Genomic DNA, 19,382 nt, shown 5'->3' on the forward strand with positions numbered 1-19,382 from the left:
ATTATTTTCTAAAGCATTGAGACCACAGTCCTTTCCATCCGAAATTCTAATGTCTAGGTAATGTTTCATAAATTTTTTAAACGATAGCATAAGAAGAAAGCTTGATATTGGACGTACGTATACCCGCCAATATAACTGTGTTTGCCTATCGTGTTGCACCTAATATAAATAAACTTACCGAAGAGTCCGCTCGAAGTACTCAAAAGGCAACCAAATACACTCGTGAAATCGTTTTTTAGGGGAGAAAATCTTTTAAGTTGCGGAAAATAATACACTATGTACAAGTATGTAATCTAGCCTGAAAACAAATGAGATACATGTTTTAAATATATAAGAAACAGTTGTTTAGAGATTGCGAAGGTATAACTGTGCCTTGATGGTCGATATAAAGGACGAAGTCGCTCTGTACACCGATCGGGTCCAGAATAAACACTGTAAAGACTGGATATATCTAGTAAATATAGTCGGAAGCATTGTGGAAACGTGCAAATTGTGCGTGCAAAATGCGTGTCATATCAGGGGCATGATGCTCTTACCATTTTGAAGTATCCGGCAACAAGCTGTAGCAAACGTCGACCCACATTAGGCGGCCATGGATACCCAGACCCAAAAACTTTTTGATCCCCAATGAACGCTATTTAACACTGTCGTGTCACCTTTTCCAATTACACTTTGGTTGGCCGAGGTAATACAAGAGATTACAAGATGTTACTACACTGCTCCTGTTATCTTACGTGTTCCTTCAGTTCTGCTGCAATTATATCTACCTAGTGGGAACTCAAAGCATTATTTCAGACATTCAATTACCTTCCTAAAGTTTTTTTTTCCTTACTCTGCTTCAACAACTTGATTACATTGTTTGGCTTGGTTAAGAATTGCCCGTTGCAGGGCAATTAATTTTCAGAGCTTAGTTCCAGGTTTAATTTCCAAGCGTTATGGTTGATATTGGTTTCTTCCTCAAGGTAAGAAAAACTGCACTGAATTATCGATGAGAAGTACCGTATAGAATTTTGGTATGCAAAGTTTGGCGACAAGTGGAAGCTCCGCCGGGACTGCAGAGGAATGACCTGTCATAACAAGCAGATCCTCACTGGCTACAGATATTTCTGCGAATGTGTTTATAAAATAGGAAAGGTATCAAGCGACTGGTACATCACATGCGAGAGTTGTGTGTCCGACGATGCAATTTACACCAGAACACTGCGCACTCTTTGAGAAGGGAATATACAAATTTTTTTGGGAGGCATTTTATCTAAGATCGACGCCATAGTGAACTAACAGCTCTATTGTGAAAAAAAAAAAACTGTTACCTTTGAGTACGTCATCAAGCTCGAAAAAGCAGGTTGAAGAAGACGCGAGCGGTGAACATAGACTCCGGAAGTTTCGTATTAAAGAAAAAAGGATTTCTAATTTGTCGATTCCAAATCGCTTTGTCGGCGTAATACCAACTATGTATCCACTTAAGTTATGTAATGAAATTTGGAGAGATTTGATGAAAATGGATGAAGAAGACTATCAATGCAGAGTTCTATTAAAATTGACGAATCGTTAGATTGCGAGTGTAACATTTACCATTAGGCGGCATAAAAGCTACCTTCGAATAAATATCAGACGTAAGAGGTATTCAAGACGTTTTACTATGGCCATTGTGTGTACTTGATTACCGTATAGGTGAAATCACGTAACCCCTCTCTATTAGTCTGCATGGCTTAACCATCTCATTTTAAAAATATTCGGTTATTTGGCGGACTATTTACCGTTTTCAAATAGAGGAACCTAGATAGGAAGCTAATGTCACATATGGTCAAGTATGAGTAAGAGCCACATATGGAAAGGTACGCTAAGTAACGGTCCCATAGTGATGACGTGATTTTAAAGGCAGGTTATCAAACGCAAAAAACGTTCTGGTATTTTTCTACTTGAGAAGAAGCCCATTCGAATTGAATGTAACAGTGAACACAGAACAACAAAAATCTCTTAAATGAATCGCGTTTAAATCGCAGTAATCACTTGGCGCGTACTGAATTAACTGAAGAGTTGTCTAAACGAACGTAAAAATTTACAAACCATACGATATTGCCGTCGTCATCAGTGGCGAGGGGTTATCACGGTGGCGAGTTATTGGTAGATGAAGAAAAAACTAGGCCGAATATGTTTTAGATTATTTTTCTCAGCGTCGCAACCTTAAAGTTTTCTTTCATGTCTTAGATGCATTCAAGTTTAAAGAAAGTCGGAAATATTCCAGTATAATTTTTTTGCGGAGTTTTCAGTAGGGCGATAAAACGCGTGAAATTCTAACTAACACAGTATAATATTTGTCTACGGCTTCTGATTGTCGATTTTGAGTAGATTCATGTAAAAAATGTTTTTTGGGAACAGAGGCGGATAATCTGGGAAGTTATATTAAAGACTTTGATATGATAATTGAAATTTACGTGATATGTATATATAACTTTTTAACGAGCTAGTGGGCTATCTCAAAAAGGCTTGCGCTTCGTGCGACTAAAGGTTATAAGACACAAAATTCAGTACGGCAGCTGACGGTGCACCACGCAGTACCTCCAGTATCGTTGCAAAACCACATAAATGTTGAAGCCAGCATTAGAATTGTCGACGAATGAGACACGAAGACGGTTGATCCGAAATAGTGTGTTTCTCAAGAGAACTGGATTCCGTTGCTATTTATTACATCTTCAACAGGATCAGCAGTTGAAAATGCGGCTAATGACCTTATTTTAAAGCACCGCCATGTGGGACAAGGTCATCCATGAGAGAAGATAGGGCAACAGGCTCTGTAATTATGGAGATAATTATTGTTCAGTAGAACTTAAAGCCACTGTAAATTTTAAACTTCTTTTTCAACGGAATTATGTTCTAATACTAACCAAAATTTGGCCGACCGCAGTGATTGAATTAAAAATGGTCTAGGACGTTCATACGTCGGCTAAGCACTCTGCTTGGGTGGGACGACTTAATCGTAAAGCCTTTCTTCTTTAAGATTAAAGATTGAATAAAGCAGAGACACGCCTGACCGAAAACACTAAGCTTCCTTTTCACGAGTATCATCGCTAGATACGTGCGCTCTTACCTAGTGAAAAAAGAGCAGTTACTTACTGTGTTAACATAGTAAATCAATAGAAAATACGTAGACACCAAGAACCACTTCAACATTTCAAGTTCCAACAACTAATGGTTGTACAAGGTATTAGCTGTTGTTTGTAACAACAGTAGCACAGGCTAAATTTATATGTTTGTAATGTGACATTCTTACATATTCGGTGACAATTTTAACAGCTTACCATAGACGAGCTTAACATAGATGTATGAAATCTTCTTGAATCTACTGCGAACAGATCGTTGCGTATGGTTAGGATCACGCCAGCAACGTTTCTTTGAGATCAATCGTTTAGCCCACAAAATGCATTATGCTGTATGGGGTGTATTCCAGATTATTAGATATAATAGTGACAATACAGGATGACCGTATACGTAAAGTTACGAGCTTCATGCTCTTCCGATGGGTTAAAATCCGCTTTTTATGAATATTCTTATCATTTTGTTTTATTCTTTTCATGCTCAGAAAGCAGCAAGTCTTAAAAATATTATATTATGAAAGCTTTCCAAAAATATACATTACATATAGGGTGATCCAATAATAATGACTGTGCATCATCATTATACATTTTCACTTTCCTAACTTCCTGAAAAGTGTCAGGAAACTGATCTAAGACACGAAACTACCTACAGGCTAAAATAACAAAGTGGATGTCAGCTAGCAAGCCGACAGGCGCAAAATGATATCTTGAGTATATTGCACCAGAGCTGAGGCATCTACCAAACCTTACTTCTATTGATAATTTTGTTACGGTTACAAGCGATGACAACTACTCGATATAGGTACCAATATTATTGATTATAAATTTAACCTCGTGTGAGCGATCGAGAGGCTACGGTTGAGAATTTCAGAAGGATTCGAGTGTAGAAGTTCATATATCAGATGTACATCATGTATGCCTATGTCTGAACTTTTTATTTTTGCTTTAACATTTTCTCGAGAAGCGGCCGTTAGTATGGCAGCAGCAATTTCGCAGTCCAGATAACCAGAAACGTGTAAATGAGTAAAGATGTAAATGTATTGTGTAGAATAAATACTGTGAGTTTAGCACAGTTTGTGTCTAGATTGGAAATGGAGAAAATGGGACAATCTAACGTGCCAATGTCAAGGGAAGCAGTACAACAGAATATTTGAATGATTACGTCGGAGAAACAGCATAAGTGCAATCTAGTGACTGGCAGTTTGACCTGTTATCTAGTAGCTGTAATGTTGACTTAATGGCGCGACAGAGTCACAGCAGAAGCACAGAAAAGTGAGTCTGATTATATAGCAATTTATAAATTTTCTAAATAAAGAAGTTTAACACGGATAACTTTACGCCCTTTTTTGGCATTTTTAGGTGCAACAATATATACCCAAATTTGATGTTAAATGCTACGTATCTCCAAAGAATGCTCAAGAGGCAAAGAAGTTAACTTACCTTTTGATAGATTATTTTCAATGCCGAAAAGTTGACGCAATGTTCCCCCGTGGGAGACAAATTTGAATTACTTTTATAAATTAAATGGTACACAATATTTCTCATATTTACAGGCAACTGTTCTAGTAGTCCAGAAGCGATCTCAGGAATCCTTACAAGTGTACGTTACTCGTGAAGCTAATATGAATCGCCGAATTTACCGAAGCTTCTATTTTGTTTGTAAATCGTTTATGTTATGGTGTCGATATTTAGGTAAAGCAGGCCCGCCTATCGAGTACCATAATAGATCGTTAGATTGTAACGATTTAATTATTTTCATAGTAAAAAACAAAGAGGCACAATGCTTGCCTCTATAAAGAATGAGAAATATTTCCAAAAGTGTCGCCCTATTTTATTAACTATTTAGCACAAACAAATATGCAGTCTGGTAACCCAACTCAGTACAAAGCACAAGGAAACATAATAACAATTTCTTTTAATGGCGACGCAAGCGGACCATCTCGCTTCTGTGACATTTCCTCAAATTTTGCCCATCACTTAAAGTTCACATGTCCTCCCAGCCGCATAGTCATGTTGATTAAATTGCACACTGTTTTTATAACGAAAAATTTCTAATTTGCAAGACAAAAACAACAAAAGGGTAATACGCTACGTTACCAAGAAAAATGTGGGTCACACGATCTTTGGCGCGAAGAATTAAGGTTAGAGCACGTTCTTGTTAGACAGAAGATAGACAGGATAAGGCAAACAATCTCGAACGAAAATTAATATTTAATAGAATAATATTTTTCTTATTCGTTGTAGAGCGATATTTAGAAAACATCAGAGTTAAGAACCTCTCATATTTGTACTAAGTTTTGATCCGTAAAGATACAGCTTCTTGTTCTCGTACAGTGTGTGGAAGGAATTTAAAGTGCCTTTTATATATGAGTAGTTATTACTAACTATGTTATATATATTATTTGATTATGCATGCGTTCTCACAGATTGTGGGCACTGTCTTTGCTTTTATAGATTGTGATCTGTAAAGCTTCAGCTTGAAGACCCACTAAGAAATGCGAAATTTTTCATGGTTGTCAATTAAGGTAGATTTTTGAGGCTGGAACATAAGTATTTTTTTACTTGATAAAAAACGCAGCGTTTCACCCGAATCCTAGCAACAAATTAATGCCTTGTGTATTCGCCATCATTCTTCACGATCTTCTGTCTGTCACCCAATATATATATTCCTTCTTGCCAGATTTTGTCAAGTTTGACGTTAAAGAGCTTTTCCACTCAGGTTTTGAAGCTCTTCTGCGTCAGATGTATGATTACTTATTTCTTTTGCCAGTGATAATCTGTCCGCAAAAGGTCATCATGTGTCGGAACGAAGTCTGGAAAATACGCAAAAGAACCCATCCTTCAAGGTCTTGTAAGGCGGCTTTTACAAGGTTTGTTAAATGCGGCCTAGCCTTGTCGTCAAGAAAAATGACTTTGGTTTCCTCCATCAAGCCTTTTCGGGTTCGGATAATCTACTTCGATGTAACTAAATTGGCCGCCTAGTTCTTCTTGACATTTTCTACTCTGTAAGACCCTTTCAGTCCCACCAAACGTATGACAGCACCTGGAATGAAAATTCACTTCAATTCTGGATTAGGCATATCTCCCAAAACTTTTCATTTCTTTCTCTGCATTACATCAATGAGGAAAAACTGTTCTTGTCAGTGGTGACAACTCTGTGTAGAAACCTGAGGTTTTGGCCCGGTGCTGAGCGATTAAGGGTTAATGAATAGCCTTGTTCCCTTCTGTGCCTTACCTAATCCAGGCTCCTAAGTTTTGATTAGATTATGTATATTCCAGAGGCCTAACAAGTCAGGTGTTCGCAGCAGAAGAACAAGTTAGTAGACTACCCGAGGTCCACGAGGACCCCGGAAGGCCTACCGGAGTGGAGTTTCCCTTTCAAAGATTTCATCTTTGAATTCAGTGAACCTCTTTAAGCAGCCGTTTCACTTTAAGTTTGTACTGTACACAACACAAATAGCTTAGGCTGACTTGGCAGATCTTAACATCGGTGAAAGGCAAAATAAAGTAGATGAGATACATCCTTTTTTTCCACCTCGAATCTGAACTCGATATAAAATTTATTTTCACTGTACAACGATTTATTTCACGCAGTAGAGGGAAACCTTCGAATGGCATACAGAAGTAAAGAAGTAGTACGATGGTAGGGGAGAAAGATGGGATCAGAAACACATCGAATTTGTATTCCAACTTAATATATCACTTATGATAGTTGTGTAGTCCACCAGCATTGTTGAGTGTTTCCATGAAAAAATTAATTCGTATGTTTTATGCTTTTTTTTTTTTTATAATGAAAACATAGTTCTTGTTGTTCCATCGAAAGCGTCACGGGGTAAGGCACACAGGATCACTCCTTTTGCCTGTGTATCATTGGTAACCTACTTATGAAGCTTCGAAGACCTTATTCTTATTCTCTAGGCAGTCAAAAAGTTTAATGGAGTCAATGGTAACACCGTAATGCGCTTTTATGTTGTCTAGTTCGTCCTTTGACGGTGCCTTTCGAAATTCAAAATATCGCTGGCCTGGTACACCATCTTTGCAATCCAATGATGCTACGTATGTCACAGGGCCAAGCTGTAAGTAACAAATAATCTCCTGAGATTAGTCGATGGAACTACAACGATATCAAATTAGCGTTATCATGAATGTATGAATAAATACAGACTGGTGCTCAAGCTTGTTGTTCTTCGTACATACATTTATGCGTCCTATGATAATCCGTTTACTATGATCAGTATGATAATGTGACTTAATATGTTAATATCGTGCAAAATTAGGTCAATTTTTTAAATCAACTCAGATGCACCTAAAATTAAATTGGACAATCTTTAAACAAGTCGCTTTTAAACTGATTTTACTTCAAAAATTCCTGATATCATGTGAAAATAATATGGGATAAAACCTAATATCTCTAATGTCCATATTTTGGTTAAGCATTACCGTAACAAGCCAGTAGTAGCTCTTTGTCTATAGCAATCCGTCCTCTCACTGAAAAATCTATTTCTCCCGTACCATGTGATTTTTTTAAGTGCGAATGTCTCTTCTCAAGTACGGCCGTTCGATCATATTGGCTGGAGCTTTGTAATACAATATTTCAAATGTAGCAAGCATTTTTCTATGTTCTACTTACTTCGCTCTAGCTAGATCACATGTTACGTAAACAAATATGTATGCTATCGCTTTTTTGTACGTCGTACTTTTCAGTTTAACAATGGAAGAAAGTTTTCGCTTGCTGGTCAGCCTTTTTCCACAGCTTAGCTTATGTTTGCCTTAAATAATTACGTAACCGACTCTTTCTTAGATACTTCCTTCTTCTATCTACCAGACTACCAAAAGCCTGAGTCTTGTGCAATGCAAAACAACTCTAAAGCGGTTAAGTTAAACCGATTTTTTTAGGCCACCAGAGTTTAATTCTGGAAAAATCACTTTCTCTTAGAGAAAAACATTTTCCTTTTCCCATAAGAATTGATGTTAACTGACCGTGAACTGACGGTAGCAACTTCATTTTTATGTTCCATATTTGAAAAAAGCGCTGCACTAGCGTTCGTAAACACCAAAACGGCAACCAGCATCGTCTGCGCTGAAAACTGTGCCATGTAAACAAGTGTGCTCCATAAAAATTGTGTTTAAATAATATTGTGAAAGACGCTATTAGGTCATAACTGTTGGAAAATAATTGGCCACTATTCGACGTTACCTCTGCTATACACGTAATTAGCCCTTTACTGCCAAAGTAACACATGCTTAATAACAAAACAGGCGAGATGCGAAGCTTGCAGATGGCGCTTTAGTATCTATTAAAAGTCATAATACAATTGGATAATTTACGCCACACAATGGTATATGCTGTACAAAAATGATACAACTTTAATAGGGACGAATTTATTTAGTTTATACTGAATTAATATGCTCCGCACCTTTAATTTAAATTTGACCTACGAATATAAACCAAGAGTCGATCGCTTGCAATCGTCAAGGCAAAATCACGGTACGGAACGTTTTTAACAATCGCAACAAGATTAGTAATCGGCTGAATCCATTCTTTCTCATGGCTACGTGCGGAACTTCCCATATGGCTGTTTGATACCATCTACGAATTACTATCACGTTTTATTCTAGTTTTTTTTATTATTTATAATATAGATTCGTACCTTTTGAATACCGAGGTCGATTTCTGCATTTGAGTAGAGTATGAAAGCATTGTTCATCTTCTCACCGGGGCTAGAGTAGATTTGAAGGCACTTTGTAGTGCCAGTCTGTCCACAGGTGACAAGCAAACCATCATAACTGCCTGCGCCAAACACTGTTCCCGTGAGATGAATAACTCCATTGCGCTCCGTCGCCTTAACGATAGTTTAATTTGCAAACAAATTCCTCAATTAGCACAACTAACAAACACATTAAAAATTATGTGCATACATTCTTAGGTAATGTGCCTTTTTAAAAGACTTTCCTAATGTAGTTTGATTGAGGCGACGACAGTTTAATATATAGGTTGACGTTTTTCGTAGATAAGTTTTACAATACAGGTCCAAATTTTGAAATTTTACCAATAATATTACTATACTTATTTTTGTCGTTCTGTTTTTTTTTCATGAAGTATCAGTATGCATACGCACGCTCATATTTATTATTATTAATTTTAGTGTATCAATATGTTGTTGTCTGAAGTAGCATCCCATTTTTAGATTATAATTATTACCGCATTACGATAAAAATAATCGCTACGTTTCTTCTGAAAACTTAGAAATATTTCTTAGTAAAAGGTAGGAAAAATGTATTAACGGGCTTTCCAAGTGTATAACTCCCATTAGAGGTGGTAAAAAGGAGAAAGCCTAAGCTTGCTACTATTTTTTATCGCCTGTAAAGTAGAATAAATAATAGAATAGATAGAAGCTATACGCCTAGAGAGCCCGTTAATGCATTTTTCCCATATTTTACCAACAAGCAAAGATAATTGCGAAGGGACGCGACCTAACAACCGGAAGCTAATTCCATAGCTGTCATAACTTCTAAACTTGTTTTCTTATATGTTGACCTGCTGTCATTTTTGTAATTTTTATGGGGTTATCGACTAGAAGCTCTTGGGTGAGGACGACAATAGTCACGTCATATTTTGGTAAGTTATCACGCTAACTTTTATCTAGTCGCTGTTGCTGTATTACCCTGTTGTAGATAACACAGGGCATTGTTTTAGAAACTTCATTGCCTTGCTGTATACCACTACCGTAATAGAGAACTCGATCAAATTGTTTCAGTAATTCCTTGATCTTAATTCGGGTTCCCAATTGACCTACTTAAGTATCGCTTATTGCAAAGTTATTGATGCTGAGAGGTGCCATCCTTTTTATAAAAAAGATATCCGATGATAGTTTTATCGTTATTTCGACGCCCCGCAACAGTTGCCCTACTCATCTCTATTATCTCGTACTTTCGTTCATTACTAGCTCGTTATCATGCGGCACTTAGCCTGTTACGCTGTTCAAGTGCTTCTGTTACTTTACTAATTACTACTAATATTATTTCGCTACTGCTATAAGGAAAGCAAAAATCGAAAAAAAAAAAAGAAAAACGATTTTGCTTTCAACATGTAGACATTCGAAAACTACGCAATCTTTATAATTTCGTTCTCGCATTAGAATTTACAGGAACGCTTAAAAAGCTTCTTAGCACTATAATTATTTTCTATCAGGCATGTTTCTGTCGTAGTGTATTCACTGTATATAATATAAAAAGCTCTGTGTAAGAGTATAGATTTATCACTATTACTGTCGGTCTGTTTGACAACGGGGTCTATTCGATTTTTGCCTCTTTTTCAGGAACTTCAATGATGGGTTAAGATAGTGAGCCTGAACACGCGTGTGTGGTGAAAAATTAAAATCCTTTTAAAAGACAAAGCAAGAAGGTATAGATAGTTTTATGGAAACGTTTTTTTCTAACTTATCGACTAACTTCAAACTGGCTAAAATGGCTTTAAGTTAATGCTTTATATTTTGTACTTAATATTATAACTTGCACCTTAAATTAATATTATTGATGTGGAACGCAAGCTGAAGGCTGAATGTCGTGACCTTTACCCACTTTTATTACCCCAATACAATTTGAAAGAAAACATTTTTCAAACCAAGTTATGAACCGCTGTATCAAAATGAGCATTCCAAAATTGACTCACAGAGCCGGAAAGACAACATTAATTTTTGATACTGGTATTATCGTTGGACAGACGTTATCTCCGCAAAGAAAAGATTAATAGCACAAGGTAAAACTTTGCGTGAAGAGACGTGAATTGAACTTGCATTAATAGTTTTTAATTTTATATTACTATAAAATTAGTACTATGCTAAAAAATATTCCTACTTTCGTTCACGGGTTACGTTCATGTGTTACGCTAGGCTGTTGAATTGAGCTGTTTGAAGTTAATAAGAATAACTTTGTTACGAAGTCAAGTTTATCCTTGGCTTTAACTCTGAAAGTCTTAGAATCCAACGAAACATGGATAATGGGGTTTTACAGAGGTTCCGGTAAAGATCTGCTATGGACCGTACACCTAAGCAATAATTGCGTAATCGTATATAGTTAAGAAAAGTTCGAGTTACAGCTAAATGCAAAGTCAATTTTAGGCAGTAGTTATGTTAGTCACCTTTAGTTTGTACGGAACGTAGAGCCCTTGCTCGGCGAATAACGCGCACGTCGTCCTATTGCTCGGTTCGATCAGGGTCCCACCCGCCTCATTAAAATTCCTTTCAAGACACACTCGTCGTAACTTATCATCGCCACTATAAGGGGTGGCAGACACTAGCTGCAATATGACTAGCCACCACACTATTAGGCATATACGTATTGTTAGGGTTTGCATAGGATATTATTTAAAGCATCTGGTAAACTTTTGCTTTTTCAAGGAACTTGAACCTGCCTCGAATCGACCGTGTTAAACCGATAGGAAAGCTTGACAAAATTCCTAGAAATGCATAACGTTTGATTGTATGTGGCAAATTGATCTAGGGAATACCTTGTGCCATAAACTAAAAGTGTTTCCGATTAGCTAGTTCACTCTGGTGTCCGGTACGAGAAATACAGTTTGATAGAGCTAAAGTTTTTCTGGTCGACACTCAAGGCTACCATAAGTATATACATACGTGATCTACAGGTATATATCATATAGACAGGTATATAAAATTATGCTTATTTTTTGTTCTCCCGTCGTTAGAATCGTATCTTCTGTGGCGGGTCATCTGTTTGGTAGACGTACATGTAAAAATCTACACGCCTTAATCTTTTTTTTTAGTGTTCGAAAAATGAGAGCATAATAGTGAAGAACAAAAATTCTACAAAACGAATCTTAAGTGTTTTCTGATTTATTGCCGACGTATAGATAAAGCCGAGACTCAATAGACTTAAGTTTCATTAAACTTTTTCTTACTCTTACGAAAATTGCGTTTATTAAGTTAGTGCTGTTTAGCACTAACCTGCACCTGTTTACACTTCGCGTTCACAAACGTTTAGATATATCCATTAGTAAAACATAAATAAAAACTAAGGTGACAAAAATATAACTCTATAATGGATTGTATTATTTTATTATTCGTACTTGTTATAAAAATGTGTCAAAGTCTCTTGATGGAAAATGTAGACCTCGTACTCCACGAAGGCTAGCTAGTAGTTCGAAAAATATATTCCGACCCCGGTTGACGAAATACTTCTCTAAATCCTAAAAAATGATAAACAACAGATGTAGCATCCATGGTTTTTTTATATATTTCTACATGTGGCACACATAAATGGCTATAGATACAGGATAGTAGCCGTGATTAAAAATAGGATCAAAATTAATATTATGTTCAATCAAACTCAGTTGTCACTGTGTTACTATTATATCAGTTCAACAATAATTCGTTGGCCTTTTTCCCTCTCCTTTAAAAATTGAAAAGCATAAAATACCTATATTAATAGATTCGTCAGAAGGATTGCAGCCTCTCTAGTACTGACAGTTAATTTAACTTAGACTAAATTGTTAGTTAACTTTGACATATGGCAATATTCAAAAACTTATATATCTAAATTTTACATAGCAGTTTCATTACATACATTAATATCGCTTTCAATGAGTTTCAATTACCCTTTGCACTTTCTAAAGGTAATTTTTCACATAACTAATTTTATCTTTAAAATTATCGTAGCTTTATTCAACTGATTACTTTACCATTTGACAAATCCTACAGCTACCAGTTGAATCAAGAATCGAGTGCGTTACACTATCTTGGAATTTATCACTACAATATCAGAAGGTTTTTTCTAATCGGGCCGATAGCACAATAGTTGATGTCTTTCCGTTTGCCGTAGCATTTTGAAAATATCCTGCATGATCTCGTAGAATCTTTGTCTTTAAGCTAGGGCCAAATTATGTGACCTTCATTCTCGGCTTGAGATGGTAACTTGGCCTAAACGATGACTTCACTGCCGAACTACTGATGTTATTGAAAGAGCAAACCTATGTCATTGGCCTCTGCCGTCAGAGTTTATGTGCACTTTTCACAGGCATTATTTTAGGAGGAATTTAAAGACGTGCTTGCTTGAGTTATATACTTACCAAACATACGGCGTAAGTTTCGCATCGCGCTGTGAACTGGTACTTTTTAGTTTTATCGGTAGCGGTCTATACCGCATTTACAGTTTTAATCACTGACTGTCCGGTTACGTTGTTCGAAAGTCAGTAACAAGGTTATTTCAACATTTTTTCACCTCAGTGATCGTTTGCAAGAAAAAACTGGTTACCTCTATTTATTCGTGTTCTCTCGCCTCATGGCTGTTTGCAGCACCTGCACATGATAGAAATAGTAGTTTTGAATGATCCATCCATAGTACATCTCTTACCTAGACAGTGACACGAACGCGGACGACTAACCACGCGAGTTGCACCAATAGGATATATGAGATTTGTTGACGCAGTCAACGCTGCTGCCTGGCGGAAGAACGATTCTGCCTAGGCAACACCATCACTTGGGCCATTATATCGATGCTATGGCGTATATGTAACAACAAGTTACGGTTCGGAGGACGCTTTTGCTTTTTCATTATCTCTTGCTGTAGAAAATAGCGATGATAGAAGATAGAGCCGTAAAAACCTCTTAGGGATTGTCAAAAACGCAAAGGTTCCCTTTAGTAGATTCACGCTGTCGATGCTGCAAAGTACGTGAAAAGCTTCTAGTGGATTTCTGTCCTATGTCAAAATTGTTCTAACTATACTGCGGTGACCCGATGGATTATCTCCTAGCACAGATTATTGCCTTTCGTAACATCTTTAATTTACGCATACGACGAAAGCTCCGTATTTTTTTAGGGATATTTCGGTCAATAAAATTGGGTAAATTTCGATTGTTTGAATCCATGTGTTTGTCTCGTACGTAGTTAGTTAACAACATTTGTCACTTTTCACGACAGAGCATTTCAATATTATTGTAATATTGGTTTTATAGATATCTAGCTATAATTTTATACAAGCGAAAGTTATATAGTAAGGCAGATTCTGCCTTTGAACATTTGGATCGTCGACTGTTGCCCATTTACGAAAACGAATAGCGAACACGAATCTGCGAGACGCCACAGAATTTACTGTGGACTTCTCACAACTTAAATAATTGATCTGTCTGGTATAAATCTGTTGTCTTAATATATTAGAAATTTTTGTTTATTGGCGTTTAATGCTATAACACCGTTGCTGATATTAGAAATGCAAAGAGCGTAATATGTCTATGGCGTGTATTAACTGCCTAGAGTCGCAACTGAAATGTTACGCAAACATTTTAATCAGCCTGATTATGAGCAGTTCTTGATTTTGATTACAGCTATAAATCTTTTTAAATTATATCGAAACCATAGAAGCAGTCTTATATCCTTGCGGGTCAGGATGGCACAAATAAAAGGACAATGCGGCATCAATTTATAACATGTACGCCGGCGAAATTAACAAATATCAGCTTATTTGATCATAAAGAGCAGAGTGTTTACTGTAAAACATCACTTATTTAATAATAATGCAACAATAAACAGGCGTAAAAGTCGAGTCATTTTTTTTATTGATTATTAGTCCTACCTGAGCGTAACCTACATAGAAAAGGTGTCACCCTGTTAATGATCCTTAAAGGAAAAAGTGACATTACCGCGCCGTCAAAAAAAGGTTTGTTATAAGTTGCTAAAAGGGTGAACAGCTACTACAAAAAAAGCTCATACGCTATTTCAACGGAGCAACATGGGTTCCGAAGAAAATTCTCCACGGAAACAGCGAGCAGCATCCTGATGGCCGACGTCGGGAGAGCACTGACCACATTCTATTAACCGCTGTACGCGGTGTTCGTCAACCTCAAGGCAGCTTTTAATTTGGCGCTCAGGAGGAAGTTTGTACTCATACTGGCCGAGCTCAGTGTCCCACTGAATGTGCTCAACCTTAGCGCTGCGATTCTACATAAAAATAGAATAGCCTTCTATGACGGAGTGTCGCCTTTCATACAGACAATTGGCCTGCCTCAAGGCGAGAATCTGAGGTCACCCTGAAAAACAAGAGAGAGAGAGACATTTTTGCTGAAGAGCCTTCCTGGTCAAATATGAAGGTCGACAAAATGTAATTTATATGTAGACGACTTGATGGTGTACGGGCTGAACAGGTTCCCGCTATAAGAGCGGCAGTGAGATACTGTCAGAGGACTCTAGCCCTGATTTTGCCATTAACAAACCATTGCTGCTATCGTTCTCATGGTAATAATGCAGGTACGCGGCACGGCATGAGCTACTTTGGAGGCATCTGCGACCATATACAAGTAATACGCAACAATTTGGTTGTAATCGAAATTTAACCGACAAGGGATACGTGTTTCATCGATGCCGCCCCCTACAGAGAGGCAAATACAATTTGGTTCTATTGAAAAAAGTAATTCAAAGTTTTTTCCGTGAGCAGTTTGCCCCGAATAGTGAACTGTAGCTCTCAGCCTACCAGGTCAATCCGGAGTACTGCTCGCCTGGTAACGCGATATATAGTACCAACTGCTTGGATAAGCTTGTATAACTGAGATACTTGACGAAAATCGATTGGCTAGTTTTATATTGGCAAATTGTAATCAAGGGAAAACTTTCTCAATAAATTTGATGGTCTTAGGTTCTGACACGAAGCTTCATAGCAGATTATAATGGTATATTCACCAAGTCGGTGAACGACAACTGGATCCACCCGTTCGAAGATTTCTGCTGCCAGAAGGAATCCGCTGGTATCATTTGGTAACAACGAACCTTTGCACCGGACGGCTTTTTGGTGTAGAAAGATCCTCATGTAGGCTTGATTGACGTCGGCTGAAACTGCGACGCGAAAATTCAACTAGAAGACTGACTGGATCTGGTTTCAAGTTGAAGATCGTTCTCTGAGATAGGCTGTAGAACAACCAAATGCGACTTACCATTTTCTTGTGTTGCGTGAAATCGAAATGACTTGATGGTGAGACATGTAGTAAGAGCCAACTCGGGCGCTGCGTTCTGACGAGTCTACGTTGCTGGCCCCATTTTCGACGAGAACCGTAATTTCCAAATGACAGCGTACGAGAGCAATAGCGTCGCGACGCAAGAAGCGTAGTTCGAAAAAGAAAAGACGATTGTGGGCAACTTGCATGTTATTAGCAAGTGTCGAAATCCTAGTGCTTTGCCATCATATACGAGATTCTCGTTGAATTGTTTGATTGTTTTCTCGTCTTCAGCATAAAATTCGGCTGTCATCGGATCCTTGACCGCTGGGTTCCGTTATCCGTAAATGTGCTACGTCACGAGCCGGCATCATACAACATGGAAGTGCATAACCTTGGCTCGCAAAAATGACGAGTTAAGTGGCTCTCTAATGATTCACCCGAAGAGAGTCCCAAATTCTTTTAAAACAATTGGCTATGGTACCTTTATGCTTATAGTAATGGTTGATGACTCGCCATTATCGTAGTGGATTCAGCTGAAAAATTGTCGATAAACATGCAATCTAGTAATTAAGCTAAATGTTCCGAAATCCGTTGATAAGTCGTTGTTATAGATCCTGACTACCTGCAGGCGCTACCGATCCAAAGTGGCTGTGTGAGAACTTGCGAAGGCTTGCATTTCTAAAATAACTTTGTGAATTGGCAAAGCATTGACTAGCCATGGGGTAGCAAATATGAGAATATTCAGAAATACGCATACGGGAACCGAAGAATTTACAAAAGCCGCGTTATATGGAGGAATGACCAAGTTTAAGTAGCGCAAGCAGAGGCAATTTACTGCGTTTTTCAATCTGGGAGTATATGGATATATAGCAACGCTTGTGCTTAAAAATTCAACGTTTCTCAAAAAGTCCCTACCGTTGTATGTCCAGGAGCACGACATTCATGTACTCTACCTGGCGCTGTTACTGCAAGAACCATTGTAATTATTACTAACAATTTCACCAAAGAATTTAGCACATGCGAGACCACTCAGCGTAACAGTGTGTTTCGTGTCAGCATAGTTCATAGAGCACTGGCTTTCGGATAAGGAACTTAATCGACCAGATCAGTACCTTGCCCTATCGCCGTAATGCCACCCGGTAGCTGTCATAGTCGCCGGGCTATCTGATGGAAGGCATATTAGGTAAGTTGTGCTTGTCTACTTTTGAGGCTAATTTACTCATAATCTGCGTCTACTGTATTACAAACTAAGTAATATTGTAGATTTGCAGCTTCCTGACAAGGCTCTCCCGCAATCTACTAAGGGACCTTCGTAGTACAATGAGTTAATCGCAGTTCCACACCCACAATATTGTAATACATCGCTGTCAAAGGTGTCGCTCTATACCAATCGGAAGCAAAGGCATTGAGTACACGATTTGTTGCTGTCTTTTCTCTAGGCCATTGGCAGAAGAAGGTGAGACGCTAGGGTTAGTTGCTGCCTTATTATTTCCGTCAAGAGCGGCAGACTGAATTTCCAACAAATACTGGAGGCGATAATGGCATCGAGCTGTTTCTTTCTTCAGATTCATTACATTTGAAAAAATCGGTTTCGTCATTCTCCTACAAGAATCTAGCATCTTCCCTGTTCAGGAGTTTTTACCTGTCGGTAGATGTTGGGCTCAACTTTCTTCTGTGGATGTAGTGTAGCTATGAACAATCGCTTTAGTGCTAACTGGTCTCCGCTTAACGAGCGTTTTTTTCCGCCGTGACGATAAGTTGAGACGAGAGCAGACTAACGGCGTGAGACTATTTACACCGAACGACTGGCTAACTGTAGTCTAAGGCCATTTTGTAGCAATTGTTCCGTCGCTTGTACATATGTACGAGACATGCCCAGTTCACAAACGCACTGATGATCCTGGGCGGATAGCGCCATAAGGAAAAATACTACAGAAAAGCAAATTTGCCTGTTGATCCTAGAAATTTTCTTATTATCGTATTACTATATTTACTATTACCTGTCTCCGCAGACTACGTAACTAATAACGATTGCTACAGCAAGAGACGCTTTACTTATGAAAACAGCGTACTTGATGGTGACTAAAAGTGAACTAACTTTTACTGGCAACAATCATGAAAAGCTTGAATTGATTTCACATTAAAATTCCCTTATGGAACCGTATTGAGAAACATTCTCGTTTGTGTTTTTTAAAAAATTAAATGCGTAGTTCCTTAATGCACACACGGTGTTTTAGCAGATGTTGCTTCCCCAACTAAGTGAGAGACCTGGCGAAAGCAATCGAGCTCGTGATTATCCAACAGTAACAATAGCTGTAGGAGACAAACTATGAGTGTACATACACCTATAAATTCATGTGGAAAAAACATGCAACATTAAATATCATAAAATACTTCAAAGGCAATCAATAACAGGCTAAACTTCATTTACATGGAATTGGTCATTAGTTACTCAAATGTATATTCCTATGATTAATAAGCTTCATTAAGCGGGCTGTCGACTAGCAACCAGAAGGGCATGATGGGGGTCCAAATCGATTTGTGGCTAAGTAACATAGGGACGAGCTAACGGGTGATTGTCTGCCTCGTTCCGAATGAGAACTCATCTTAACATGCGTTATTACCGGGCGCAGGAGGAGCCAAGTTGGTGTCCATTGTGGATCGAAGTCGGAGGTGGAGACGTGTCCTTCCGGTTAGTCCAGACGTTAACCATCACCACCGCGGTTGTAATAAGCTTGTGACCCCGAAAATATTCAGTGATTTTATAGGATAGGATTGAATATTTGTTTTGCGGCTTTTCGCGCTTTCTTCGTGGCGCGGTCCGTGAGACCGCCGACTTCTGATTAGCAGCGCCTCGGTGGTCCGACGGAGGCACGTGGTGTTTCGAGCGTCGCAACCAGACATAGCGGCCATCGTAGCAGCAATAACATCCGCTTTTCGGCAACTATTTGGTCAATGGCGACCGCTTTCCTTCGCTACTCGACCGTTATCGACTTTGGTAGCAAATTTCGAATTTGGCGCGCTTAAGCTATATAAATTACCATTTAACACGTGGACGATAAATGACGAAACAAACGAGCTTATTTGTCATGGCTTATTAGAGTATTCTAGTAACAGAGAAGAGCAAGTAACAGTACGTCGAAAGGAATGCGCTCGAAAATACATATGTGTGCTTAATATTTTCAGATAAGAGAACAAATGTATAATTATTACGTGCTTTCGCGAATTGTTTGCCGAAATGTTTAATGTTCGAAACTGTTTTAAAAAAGAGACTATATTGCACGAAGTTATATTAAATAAGTAAATAAAATAAATAAATAAATAACCATAAAAAGGTTCTCTG

The 19,382-nt window shown here is 38.0% G+C and overlaps 1 protein-coding gene across 6 annotated transcripts; it reads right to left on the reverse strand.

Moving 5' to 3' along the window:
• Positions 1-4,904: 4,904 nt before the first annotated feature.
• Positions 4,905-13,460, reverse strand: LOC111244357 (uncharacterized). 6 transcript variants are annotated; one of them, XM_022791390.2, is made up of 5 exons: positions 13,183-13,460; positions 12,184-12,303; positions 11,236-11,417; positions 8,747-8,938; positions 6,617-7,169 (listed from the first exon to the last, which is right to left on the reverse strand). In XM_022791390.2, coding segments are annotated over exons 2-5 (567 nt in total). In that variant the 5' UTR covers positions 12,185-12,303; positions 13,183-13,460; the 3' UTR covers positions 6,617-6,977. The 6 variants fall into 6 exon arrangements, with proteins under 6 accessions (XP_022647143.1, XP_022647152.1, XP_022647125.1 ...); XM_022791408.2 differs by lacking the exons at positions 6,617-7,169; positions 12,184-12,303 and adding an exon at positions 4,905-5,908; XM_022791417.2 differs by lacking the exons at positions 6,617-7,169; positions 12,184-12,303 and adding an exon at positions 4,905-6,138.
• Positions 13,461-19,382: the final 5,922 nt, after the last annotated feature.

The sequence above is a fragment of the Varroa destructor genome, unplaced genomic scaffold, assembly GCF_002443255.2.
Source record: "Varroa destructor unplaced genomic scaffold, Vdes_3.0 BEIS01000001.1, whole genome shotgun sequence".
Classification (NCBI taxonomy): domain Eukaryota; kingdom Metazoa; phylum Arthropoda; class Arachnida; order Mesostigmata; family Varroidae; genus Varroa; species Varroa destructor.

What these genes read in the sequence shown, in the direction of transcription:
- LOC111244357 (XM_022791372.2), bottom strand. Translation starts at nt 13,207, where the DNA reads ATGCGAAACTTACGCCGTATGTTTG. An exon ending in AAACTTACGCCGTATGTTTG is followed by an intron (nt 11,418 to 13,182) that starts GTAAGTATATAA and finishes TATGCCTAATAG; the next exon opens with TGTGGTGGCTAGTCATATTG. An exon ending in TCGACCTCGGTATTCAAAAG is followed by an intron (nt 7,170 to 8,746) that starts GTACGAATCTAT and finishes TGTTACTTACAG; the next exon opens with CTTGGCCCTGTGACATACGT.